This window comes from Haplochromis burtoni, unplaced genomic scaffold, assembly GCF_018398535.1.
Source record: "Haplochromis burtoni strain Fernald_Lab_line unplaced genomic scaffold, NCSU_Asbu1 Contig_147, whole genome shotgun sequence".
NCBI lineage: Eukaryota > Metazoa > Chordata > Actinopteri > Cichliformes > Cichlidae > Haplochromis > Haplochromis burtoni.
This window is the reverse complement of record NW_024582508.1, coordinates 808,094-821,590: the sequence shown is the minus strand read 5'-3', so window position 1 is coordinate 821,590 and position 13,497 is coordinate 808,094. Positions and strand designations below refer to the sequence as shown.

The 13,497-nt window shown below is 38.2% G+C and overlaps 1 protein-coding gene across 1 annotated transcript in view; it reads left to right on the top strand.

Annotated features, from left to right (window-relative positions):
• nudt14 (nudix (nucleoside diphosphate linked moiety X)-type motif 14) overlaps positions 1-11,799 on the top strand; it is a 29,344-nt gene extending 17,545 nt beyond the window's left edge. Inside the window, exons 3-5 of the mRNA XM_005931546.3 lie at positions 517-581; positions 1,062-1,353; positions 3,697-11,799. Of these exons, the coding sequence (XP_005931608.1) occupies positions 517-581; positions 1,062-1,353; positions 3,697-3,946 (607 nt within the window). The 3' untranslated portion in view covers positions 3,947-11,799. The remainder of the gene's footprint in view (positions 1-516; positions 582-1,061; positions 1,354-3,696) is intronic.
• Positions 11,800-13,497: the final 1,698 nt, after the last annotated feature.

Sequence of the window (13,497 nt, the reverse complement as noted above, 5' to 3'; positions counted from 1 at the left end):
CCCCCCCCCCCGAAGTAGCATCTTGCATTAAGTTTAAAGTCACGACATTGCTTGTGTCGTGCAACAGCTGTGATGTCACTATTTATGGTGGCTTTATACTGTTTTTTTAGAATGTGCCAGGTAAAGAAATTTGGTAGAGTAGTAGTTTTTACCAGGCGGTCTTTTGTTTTCAGGAAGTCTAAGTATCTCTGAGCTCCTGTGCCATGCTGTATGAGCCAGGTTAAAAAAAATCTAGCAGTTGTGATCTTTCTTTTGGTTGTCAACTGGCAAAAACCAGCGTTTGGACCCGACGCTTGACCACCTTTATACATGAATCCAGGGTTCTTTGACTTGTGCATGTTTTAGACTGGTGATTCCATCACAAGGGATTTAAAAAATGGTTCACCACTGACTTATTGCTCTCTTGAACTTGACGTCACTGCACCAGTGATGTGTCATTTTGGCAGGTAGAAAACATGTTCTTTGAGAATAACATTTGTTTAACTCTGCCTTTCTCCCACACCCCAATGTCTGCAGTGTATCTGTGCTGATCTTCAACACCACCTCACACTGTTTTGTCCTCGTCAAACAGTTCCGTCCAGGTAAGTTTTCTTTTTCTGTGTTCACAAAGTGGCACACCAAAAACACTGCAGTACAGTTTATTCGATTTCATTATGTTCACCAATCTAGATTAAGTTTGGTATACATCCTATGGGCATCCTGTGCATACTTCTTATTCAAATGAATGGAAGCAACAATACAGACTCATAAATAGACTGCAGGAGGTCCCATTACGATGCAGCCTAGCCTCCTTTGTTAGTAGTCACCAGACTTTTCCACATTGGCGTTTATTAAATTCAAGGACACCTGGGCACTGATTTATTTGTTTTGTCCGTTTGTTTTGCCATTTTTTTTTAAGTATTTATCTGCAGTGCAAAATGAGATTTTATTTTAAACATTGAGCTCACGTTAGAATTTATCAGATAATAAATGTTTAAAGATTGAAAAGTAGCCATTGCAGTTAAAATGAGCTTTTTTTACCCGAGTGTATTGGCATTTTCTTCCATTTCTCCCACCATCAGCTGTATACATGTGTGAATGGGAAAAAGCCAAGACGCAGCCACCAAAGTCTGCTGAAAAAACCGAGGAGGGTGCTGCAGAAGCCGCGACGGAGTCTCAGGAGGGCCAGTCAGCCTCAGAAGGGGAGAGCTCTTCTCAGTGGCTGCCTGCCTCTGCGGGGGTCACCTATGAGCTCTGCGCTGGCCTGGTGGACAAACCTAACCTCTCTCTGGAGGAGATCGCCCGCCAGGAGGTGCTGGAAGAATGTGGCTACGATGTGCCAGCTTCCAAGCTGAAGAAGATTACTTCTTACAGGTTAGTTTTTTGGGTTTATTGCGCATAATTCAAAAATAATTTACAGCTGATGGTTTGTGTTAGGAGCACTCGGTCAAGGTCAAGGTCTTTTGTCAAGTATCAACTCAAATCACAGGAAAGTCTCAGTGCAATGTTTTTCATTATCTTGTGTATCTTATCTACTTTAGTCACTCCCACTGGATTTCTTGTCCCTTAACAATTAATTTCCTATTGTCCTATTTTGTTATAATTTCCTTTAATTATACATTCTGAACTTCCTCGTGCAGCATTTACTAGGAAATAACCTACATTTGCAGTGTTTCAAACTTTTAAATGATATATACTGTAGATTATTGGAGCACACACACAAAAACTCCTGTCTGTTGGAAAGGCTTTGGAAAGCTTTATGGATGGATTTTAAAAGGTGCCAGACTGAAAGTGCATATTAGTCAAATCATGTGTGCAATTTTCCTGTGTGATGATCTGCCAGTGAATAGCAAAACCAGTGCTCCCCTTATCCTGAGCACTGGGAGTAAAGTGAGTTCTCAAAATTCACTTGGAAAATAAAGTAAGAAGACTTTTTTTAAAGACTTAAATAACCAGGCAAATATTATAACTGTTTGCCATTTTACTCTTTCAGCTAATAGGTACAGCCATTGAAAATGAGCTTAGTCTATAAAAGCTGTCATTGTTGGATTGGTATATGATTGTTTATTAACCTCATCTAAATGAACATTTTTCCACTTATTTTTTCACTAGCTGCGGGAACATGATAGGTTAGATTATATCCCAGCTGATATGTAGACAGGGCTAATATATCAGCCAATATTAGCTGACATATCTGTATCTGCTTTTATAACGGACAATAAATAAAAATGTAACAACGTAAAGACGAGAAAGGAGGAACACCCTTCACAGCCATGCTAGTGGTGTTGATGTTACATAGATTATCCACCAGAGGGCACTCTACAACATTCCTGTTGGCAATACTTGTTTGGAAACGCAACAACTATCTCATCCGAGAGTTGGGCAGAGCGTCAACGATTAGTCCATCACTAGTTATGACACTAAAACAAGATTATTTTTAAACTGCATTATCATAATATTTTAGACTCATAAATACACATAACCAATCCGTTTATGCATCATGTGTTAAGGCTATATCGTATTTTTTTTCAAATCACTAAATATCGGTATCGATATGGGTCTTAAAATCATATATCAGTCTGGCTTTAGGTCGGATCATTCTTTGCTCTATATATGAATGTTTCTTGCTGTGATTTGGTGCTCTTTCACTAGTTTAGTCTGTAAAAATGAAAAAAGTGCCTGACAATTACCCTTACAGTGGTTTAATAGTGCATTAACGCTGTTTGGCAGTAACTCAGAAGAGCACCTACTGATCAGAAGGTTGGTGGTTTGATCCCTGATTGCTCCAGTCTGCATGCCCAAATATCTTTGGGCAGGATACCAACCCCAAGTTGCTCTCCAATTGATTCACAATCCAGTGGATGCACAATCTGATGCTTCCATTGGATTGTGAATGTGTGTGAATGTTAAAAAGGCATAGAAAAATTGCTCTTATGAATGGGTGAATGATGCATGTTGAATAAAGCGCTTTGAGTGGTCAAGTAGAGAGATTTATAAGAACATTACTTAACAGTCTTTGTGACAGTGCAGGGTTTTTTGTATGGTTTGTTTTTTTGGGGGGGCGCGGGGGTTGGAGGAAGTTCTGAAATTATAAACTAAAAGTGCACAATTTATATAAGTGACCTGGAAATAAGCATTAGGCAAGTCATCCATCTTTGTCCATGTATTATTAGCTGAGTAGAGCTTGAAGCGGCAGTGAAAAGACCCAGGAGACGAACAGTCCCACATTAGACAGCAGCAGCTGGACAGCTTTGAGTGATGACTCTCATAAGGACGCTTTTGATATAGCTTACACACCACCTCCAGCTCTGTTGGTGTTGTCTACGACCATTGTTGTGTGTAGGCTGCTTCCATTATACAGACGGGGATCATCTTAACCCTCATAACACCTATGAGGGTGTTTCTGACAGAAGTACTCAGTATACTGAAGCACTCTGCTAATAGCAGGCAACCTGAGGGCACTGTCGCCTGCGGCAGAGATTTAATATTTTATTGAAATGCTAAAGAATTTATTGTTTTTACACCATATGGGGTTTTTTTTTATTATAAAGAGTGAAAAACAGATTTACAGAATTCATATGTGACTTTGTTGAGTTCTTTGTTTTGGTCTCTAAGAGTGTTGTGTTGATACTGAAGCACCAGCACAAGACACTCAGCCCTGTTTAAAAATGAAAGAAGATGTCCTTTTAGATTTTTTATTTTTTGTCTCTCCTCCAGGTCGGGTGTCGGTGTAACCGGTGCCAAGCAGACCATGTTTTACGCTGAGGTGTCCGATGACAACTGCGTCAGCCCAGGTGGAGGTGAGCCAAAGGAGGGAGAGCTTATCGAGGTGGTCAAAGTCCCGCTGCACGAGGCCATGACGTTTGCCTACGACGAGCGTATACCCAAAACCATGGGCGTCATTTTTAGTTTCATCTGGTTCCATAATAACATGTCTCCTAAGTACAAGATCTCCACCAATGTGTAACTAGTATTAAAATAAGCCCTCTTTCTACAATTTATTCCAGATTAAATCAAACACTGGCCCAGCACACTCACTCCTCCCCTTAAGGCTCTTCATCCTGTATTGCCTTTTTGCTTATTGGTACATGATGAAGGGTGGGCCCCTTGTCTTGTTGCCAGCTGGTATCTTTAAGGTTTGTCCTATTAGCTTTTTTAAAAAGACAATTGTTTTATGTGGTCCTAGTGTTTTTCCTAAATACAAATATGCCATAGCTGGTTGTCACTGGCACTTTTTCTCTTCTTTTTATACGTAAATCATTCATTTACTGTGCCATTTGTTATCAGTGGCTGCATATCACAGATTTCATTTGCCTGCCCTTAATTAAAGGAATGCTCCACTGTTTTTTTTAATTTTATTTTAATGTAGATATTAAATATTATCTACATGTTAGTGTTTTTAAAATCAAACTTTGGTTGAGAAAAAGGCCTTTAAAGTTCTTTAAACTTTTTCTCCATTGCTAGTTGCTTTAGTAAAGAGAATTTAAAGCTCCAGTATATATGATTTCATAATACTGTAACAATATTGTATTTTCTATTATTATGTGGAAATGCCTCAAAACCAGATTGGAGGCCACTGAAAACCACTGTTCGACTAAATTAAACCCAATTTCAAAATTATTTGTGGTCAATGCACTGTATTTCTGTTTTCACACATTTTCGCACATGATGAGAAGGCTTGCAAGTGAAAATATTCCTCTTTCTCACCTCTGCTACATTAAACACGGCTGTCAGTATTCATGATTAACCTCTAATGTGCCGCTGGTTACCTTCAGTTTGCCAGCATTTCCACTGAAATCTTGAAAGCATTTTTGCTTTCCTGAAAAAGTCTGACTGTGACAATGCAAAGCACATATACAGTAGCTACTTTTTGCACTGTTTATAATGTAAAGATAGATAGATGAGGTTACAAAAAACAGTGGAGTATTCCTTTAATCCATGATCCAGTAATGCAAAAACTATACTAGTCAATCATGGGGCCTTGTAATGATTGGGGTATTCAGGGATGCCCCATTTAAGTTCTGAATCATAGCCTTCAAGCAATACTTACCTAAGTACTCCAGGCTGAACAATCGTAGTATCATTGAAATCAGCCCTTATCCTTTTCATCAAATTCTTCGTGAAGTCAAACCAGTTAACATTAGCAAACACTTACCTCTGCGCAGAGGGCCTCAGTTTAATTAACTCAATTGCGCTGAAGCACGATCGTGATTAAAAGCAGCCTATTTGTAGTTGGAGACACTTAAATCCACTTCTGGTGACATCTTCACACTGCTGTGTTACAGGCGTTTTCAAGCCTGTAGCACATCAGTGGAGTCTCAGACAAACAACAGTTTGTTTCGTTTTTTATTTCGTATGTTTGTTTTTTAGAGTTTTGGAGGAACTCAAATGTATACTGTTGCGGACATGATGTCTTAAGGCAGTAGCCTCTATTTTTCTGATTTTTAGATTGTTTATTTTTTGCACACAACATCAAAGTTACATTATGAACCCATAAATCACATCAATATTAATTAGAAAAATGTTCAGAAAATGTAACCCATGTGAAAGTCTGATTTTTATAATAATTCATTTGCAAAACTCACATGCTGAAAACCATTAATGCACAAACCTGCTCTGTCTCTTATTGTATGCTTCTGTACACTACATGCAATTCACACTAAGTACCTGCTGTAAACATAACATTTATTAAAAGTTGATTGGAGAATGCTTTTCAGTTGTCACTTATAGGCCTAGAGACTAGTCACCGAACTGTGTATTCCCTGACCAGTTGGTGAGTGATTCCTCAATGTTGTTGCCTTTTTTGTGATTGCTTTCATCGCTAGCAAATTGTCGCCCTTAGTTTTCATGGAAGACACGGAGATGAAAACACTAATTGACCACCAAGAATCTGAGAAAGAAAAAGTGGACTACATCCTGGACGCTGGGAGTGGTCCCCTTCAAAGTAAAAGTTGTGCCTTACCGTTTACACCAACATCTTCCAAAAACCACAACTTTTACTCTGAAGACCAAGACTATCCATTTGTGTTTACATTGGACTCATCACAGTTTCAGTACCACTTTTTGAACAGTTTTCAGGTGTTGGCAATATGTTACACACTGTATACCTCTCTGTAGCCGATTTCACCTCACAACTAGCAACAGCCTCTAGCAACCACTCGCCTACTGATTAAGAAATACCCATTTTTCCCTAGTGACCAATTATTACCAACAAGCCACTGACTGGTCTCTTGTGAGCAGCCTATAGAAACCTTAACAATCAGTGGTTGCTGGAGTGACCAGTGGTTGCCAGGCTCCTGCCAACCAGTCTCTTGACTTGTATGACTGGACCCTTAATGGTTGAAGTGGAAAGGGAGGAGCCGGTGAACAATTTTCCACCAGTAGGAGCAGGCTAAATAGTTGCTGCGCACTATTTAGCAAAAAGCAACCTGTTTTTTTGTTTTAGGCAGTGGATCTGCATTTGTAGCTTGGGTTGTTTTAGTGTAGGCAAAACTAGTTTTAGGTCAGTGATTTGTAACTTGTAATGCTGCAGCTATTGCGACAGTTCGAGCTACCTGCTACTATAGTAGTTCTCTGAGTGAACAGCTTGCCATGTTCAAGTTGAAATGACAGTACCCTGTCAAATGTCACACCCTACACAAGTAGGTACTTGGTTTACTACATCAAAATTAATATTCATAAGTATCAGAAAATGAGACGCACCTCTGAACTCACAAAGTGATTCTCAACAGCAGCTTCTTAAAATCTCAGGTCCAAATAGTCCAATCTTTGATTATATTCAGAGTGGATCTCTGAATGTGATGATGACCAGCATGTCTGTTACTATATTTTCACATTTCAAAATCACTTGCAGCTTCACTAACTAGGCAAGAAAGTTATCACTAATACTATAAAATGTTAGTGTTTTTCTTCACTCAAAAAGGGCTGGTACATCATTCATTATTTAATATGTGAGGAAGAGAACCACCCACCTTGTAGTTTTGTTAACAAAAAGTACATATATAGATGTACAAAAACCGAAGCAAAGCCAATACTGTCTTAAAAAATTCACCTTCAAAGACACATTTCATTATATTAACGTTAGTACAGTAATAATAATAAGAGAACTACATTTGAAACAACCATTAATAGAGCTGAAATCCTTATGGTGCACCTGCAGAAATGTTTTTTTTAACTTCAGAAATGCAATGACTGAGTACAGATAGTGACAACAAGCTTAAAGTAATGCAGTGTAATATAACAGTAAATCCTATATTATATACAGCCACATTTCTGTACTTATCTCTGTAGTTTGGGTGGAGAAAATAATACTACTACTAGCATTACAGACAACATTGTCCAAAATCAGCACCTCTCTGAAAGAAGAGCACTTTTAGCTTTAGCAGCCAGGTGCGCATATGAATAAATACTCTAGGTTAATATGAACAATCAGTCTAGCATTTTTTTTAACGCTTTTCAAGCACCAAGAACAGCTGACAATCAAAAGTTCAACATTAATTTATTTTGAAACCTTATGCTTCTTATTCACTTGGTTTATGTCTATGTTTGTGAGGCTCTTCTCCTCTACATACTAAGAAATCCAGCAGAGAGAAGAGCATAACTTTTGGGCATATCCCTATAAGTGTGTCATGGAGCCACCTGAAATTCCGTCACCCGCGCAGATTTAAAAAATCAAAGGTTTTATTTTATTCCACACACTGACGCAAACATTTGGGGAGTAACTTCCACCCAAATAGCTTAGAAAAATATGCATAATCCTAAAGCCATAAATATAATTTGTTGAGCTTCTTTGTCCTTCGTCGACCATGGATCGTTCCTCGATGTGCGATTGTAGAGTTTGCTCAGACTGCTTGAAACATTTGCTCAATAGGTTCATATTTTCTCTCTCAAATGCATTTACTTTTGTGAGCGTGATACCGGGACACTTTGGAAAAATGTGGAAAGCACCTTTGGAAAACCATGAGATTACTTATTAGTGTTACACATTGTACCCCTAACAAGACTGCTGTATGCTGCCTGACCAAGACAAATTTCAGTATTTTGCATTGATGACAACGTGCACTTGCCGTGGGCTTGTTTCTGTAAGGTTAGGGAATACCCCAGCATTTATTTCCATCCAGAGTTCTATTAGGATTTTCCAAAGGTTTCATCATTGATGATGGGAGAGTCAGACTGCTGTATAAAACCTTCTTCAGCAAAGATTCTCAGTGTGGATAAAGCGCTCTCCAGTCTGCCGTACCTCTCGAACTTCCCATTCCCATTATTGGGAAAAACCTAGTAATTCAGCGCCTCACCCATGCTCGAGGTTTCTTCCTGTTAAATAAAATGAGTTTTTCCTTCCAAGTGGCCAAGTGCTTGCCCTCTGTATTATTTTAGGCTCTTTACCTTACCTTACCTCAAGCAACTCGAGGCCACCAATGTTGTGATTTCGCAATATATAAATAAAATGGAAGTTAATTGACTTCAGTAGCTTCAGGTTGTCAGCTGACCTTTTTCTTGAGGCACGTAATGTTCTCGAACCTAAACCTGACCAACTGAAGCAACTTCAGGTCATAACGCTGATCCCACAGGATGTTGTGTGGTAGGCATTTCACCCGCCTGTTCTTCCCCAAATATTCCCATCAATCTGATGACCTTTTTCCATTGCTCCAGAGTCTGATCTTTATGCTGCCTAGCAAATATAAACCTCATTTAAGCCACGTTTTCTTAAAGCAACGTAGCTTCCATTGAGCTCTCAGTGTGCACTTAGAAATATTTACCTTCACTGTTAAACATATCCTTGATTTCTGCTGTTGATCTGTTTTAGTAGTTTCACCATGTAGGCCAATAATTTGACCGTTCTGAAATGGACTAATGGCTTTTCCACAACCGCAGAATATCTTCAAACATGGTTGCTTGAGAACTGCATTGGTTAGTGTTGGATAATCTGTTAGCAAAAACATATTCATTACTGCAGTAATAGGCTTTTATGTGTTTCCTTAGTTAAATTCAGATGTGACTTGTTTTGGCCAGACAGTGTATTATATGTTCTAACATCATAAATTGCTGTTAGCTTTCAGAAGTTACTCAACACTTCTGCAGTCCCCTTTCTCTCATATGACAATCGTACAGCCCTTTGTTGTTGTTGTTTTTAAGGTCAAAGTGGATCTCAGCACTTGTTGTTTGGTTTACTGGAGAACCTCGGTGAAGGATTTCCAATGGTGCTCACAGTTTTCCATTGTCTTGTTCTCATCTAGTATGGTGGAGTATAATAGAAGTATCACACTTGTGTCTAGAAATAACTCATGAAATGTGTTAGCCATGAGGATTCAAGGCTGGAAGAAAAAATATTTTTAGAAATGTGTTTTACCAGTGTTTGCTTCTGATTTGGCTCAACGTAAAAGCCATTTTAACTTTAAGGCCAGTCTGTAACTTTTAACGTGCCTGTCAAAAGTGAAGAGCTGCACAGTGACTTCTCTTTAGGCTGAAATAGATTTGTTTGTTTGTTTGTTTCAGGCAAGTATTATCAGGTGATTATTTCCTAACACTTTCCCTTCTAGTTGTTAAGAGTATTTGGTGAACATTGCTGAGGATTTGCAGCAGCATTATGACTCACTGACTGAAAATAAAAGTACCGTCCATGCGGGTGAATAGCAGCTGCAAAGTGGGAAGGATCGTGTCAGATGTCCGCTAATGTGATTGATTGGTGCAGAGAATTCGGTTGCCAAAAGAAGCACAAACAGAGTGGTAGCACTTCAGGTTCAGCTGGTTCGGCCAGCTTCAGCCTGTATTTGAGTTATTTTAGTTTTGTTTAGCCTGTGGAGTCAAAATGTATTACGTATTCTGTGTTATCAGGCCTGCTGTTAATTTTGTACTTAGGATTTTTTTTCCCCATTGGTTTTTTTTTTTTTAATCAGCTTTTGTGTAATCTTATTTAGTTAGAAACAGCTGTGTGTTTCTGTGTTAAACACACATCTTTTGAGTGTAAAGGCAATCTCTGAGGTCTTTTTTTACTGATTCAACACTGGTGACTAACATTATTCTTGGAGACTTATAGGAAAAGTTTCACAGTTTTGGAGGAATGTGGTTATTAGACCTTTTTTTTTGGCGGAAATTAATTGCAGACTGATGACCTGTCTGGGCAGTTACAGGGATAAAGACTAGAAACAGAGGAAAACCCTGACACAATGCTCCCAATAGTCCAGGCCTGGGACCACCACACACACACACACAGATCTTTTTTTGCATTTAATGCAAAATATAGTAATCACTATACTACGGAGCAGCGAACACGAGACGTCAGAATATGAGAACAGATTCTCTTCTAAACTGTGAAATGTTTTCTTCACACTTCTGTGTAACGAACAGGATATCGTGTCCAGACTTGAGTTGAGTTTTGCTGTTTTCACAAAAAAACATTTCAGCCATCTTTTTTTTTTTTACTTGTCACATCTGAGAGAACATTATGCATTTACGTTATTCAAGTTGTTTTTGCTCAGTTTTTAACTACAGTCATTATGTCTTTGGCTCCAGCACCTTCAAACAGTGTACCTGAATGCCACAAAGACGGAGCATTTGCTGCTTCTGCTTCTCTACTAGATGTACTGGTTGCATTGTGCTCTCTGTGTAGACACTCAGTTAGCTTTGGCTTGCTGATAACTGCTGGCTGCAGCTCAACTTCATTGTGTCGGCGCCACAGTGTCAAAAAAGCAAATAAGCACGTTTCGTCCGTTAACTGTCCCTTTAGGTCTACCAGTGCAACAAGCCTAACCTGCCCCTCTGCGACAAATCTAAACACATTTTTGACAGTTTAGAGTGAGGTTGCAGACTGTGCTACAGGTAAGCCATATGCTACTTGTATTTAATATACAGGAAAACTCATATTTATGGTAAGCAAATGACTGAGTATTTCATTCTTGCCTATGCTGGATTTTCATCCATTTGCCCAGCATTTCTACCTCCATCACTCAGGCACACAACAAAGGTGTTTTGTGTCCGTTTGCTTGACCCTAAGGTGTTGAAATTCTCAAAAACAGATCAGTAACGTGGGAACCCAGTGGTTCCCTGTCACAAAATACTTCATTCATCAGTACTTTTATAGCTGTACCCTGCCCCCATGGCTATGCTGTAATTGCTTCTTCAACTGTGATTGTTTTTTTGTTTTCTTTTGTTAAGGGTTCGTGCACTGTTTGACAGTCTCTTACTGTATTTTTTGATGATCTGAACAGCAGAAAATACATTTAAAGGTGCTATGTGTAGTATTGAGTTATTGAAGGTGTAGTACTGTTGATGATTTTGTATTAAGTCCAAGACTAAGTCACTTTTGCTTCTTAATTAGCAGACTGGTAGCTGAATATTCGGAAGCAACAGAGGCAGTGAAGGAGCTCAGTGACTGTATGTTGTAGCACATGTTATTCTATTAGGCAGTGAAAATCCTACACATACTACCTTTAAGTGAGCAAAGTACTCTTTTTCTTATGGTAAAGACATAAAGAAATTTGTCCAGTTGTGATTTTTTTTCTTCCCTTTTTGGTGTCTTAAACTGAATTTGTGTTTTTAAGAAAATATTTTCAGAAAAAGGTACAGGTATGAACATTGCATATTTATGAATTTATCATGTATTTTATGCTTTATTAAAATGTGTATACTCATTGTGGGCAGTGTTTTTAGTAATGTTTCGATTTTGTTAATTTATTACCTAAATGTTAAAATATTTAACTTTCAAAACATGACACTTGGTACAAACATACAGGATATTTAAATATGATACTTTGCATGTGCACTGTGTTCGATTAAACTGCATTAAATTCAAATAAAAATGGGTTTGATGCCCAAAGTGTCTGTTTGTGCTCTGAGTATTTACTTACTTTTCTTTCTTTGCGTAGAATAAGGATCATCATATCTGTGCATATTTTATGTCATTTCTTTTACTGATGTTTATTTGTATCTCAATAGACAAAGAATAGCTAAGTGGTTGAAAAAAATAAGGTTTTCAGAGGAAAGGTGTATAATGCTACTGATGACTGTGCTTGACATTTCATTAGGTACACTTTGCCAGTACCCTCTTTTGCCTTCAGAACCGCCCAAATTCTTTCACATTATAGATTTAAGAAGCTGCTGGAAACATTCCTCAGAGATTTTGCATCCCAAGAATGCTGTATTGGATTGAGATTTGGTGACTGTTTAGGCTATTTGACTACAGTGAACTCATTTCCATGTTGAAATGATTTGAGCTTTATGAGAATAGTACTCAGTGGTCATAAACAGATGGACATGGTTAGCAGCAATAATCAGGTAGTGTTTAGATGATGCTCATTTTGTATTAAGGGGTCCAAAGTGTGCCAAGGAAATATCCTCTACATCGTTACATCACCAGCAGGAGCCTGAGCCGTTGATACAAGACAGAGTGGATCCATGCTAGGGGTGGGGGAAAAAATCGATACTGTGTAGTATCGTGATATTTTGTTTGCTAATAATGTATCGATACAGGGACAGCAGAAATCGATATTTTGTTACAAAAAAGGTTTTTGTGCTCTGACTTCAGAGCATGTTGATCCTTTTTCTGAGCAAGAATCCTGACATTCCTTCACTGTCCAAATGTGTTTAACTTTTTTTTGGCAGAAATAAACATGACCGTTTACTTATTTTATTTTAAGACATGTTTTATTTTAATTAAGTTTAAAAGTTTTTTATTTAATGTAAAATTATATTTTGTTTTAATTTACTTTCAAATTCTTCAGTTGCTGAAGGGGCTGCATAGTTTTCATAAATTTCATAGTTCAGAATAGCTATAATTGTACCAGATGGTTGCATTCAGTTAAGTTGGACTGGACTGTAATACAAACCCTTCAGTTTGTCAACAATAAAACTGAAATGAGAGAAAGACTGAGTGTGAGACTTTGATATTAGATAAAATGAATATTAATAAAGTTTACCTTTATGTACAGAATCTGAATATCGCAAAATATTTTTAAAAAATTGCAATAATATCGTGCGTTAAGTATTGTGATAATATCGTATCGTGGGATGTATGGTGATTCCCACCTCTAATCCATGCTTTCATGTTTTGTTTTTTTTAATCTTCTGTTGGCACCTTTTGGTGAACTTTAGCCTCAGTTTCCTGTTCTTGGTCGATGGGGTTGCCACCCAGTGTGGTTGTCTGCTGCTGCAGTCCAACTACTTCACGGTCAGACGTGTTGTGCCTTTAGAGATTTTCGTCTGCATACCTTGGCTGTAACATAATATATTTGAGTTACCGTTGCCTTCCTATCAACTTTAAGCAGTCTGACCATTCTCCTCTGACCTTTGGCATCAACAAGAGATTTTCACTCAGAAAACTCACCAAGTAGTTTTCTCTGTAAAAACCTAGAGATGGGAATGTCCTGGTAAATTGTGGGAATATCCCGGTAAATTAGATCAGCCCGTTTGGCACCAACAACCGTGTCACATTCAAAGTCTCAAATGTGTTGTCATTAAATTTTGTTGATGCAACTGCTTATGAATGTCATTGAGAGTCTAATCTGTTACCCAAAATGTATT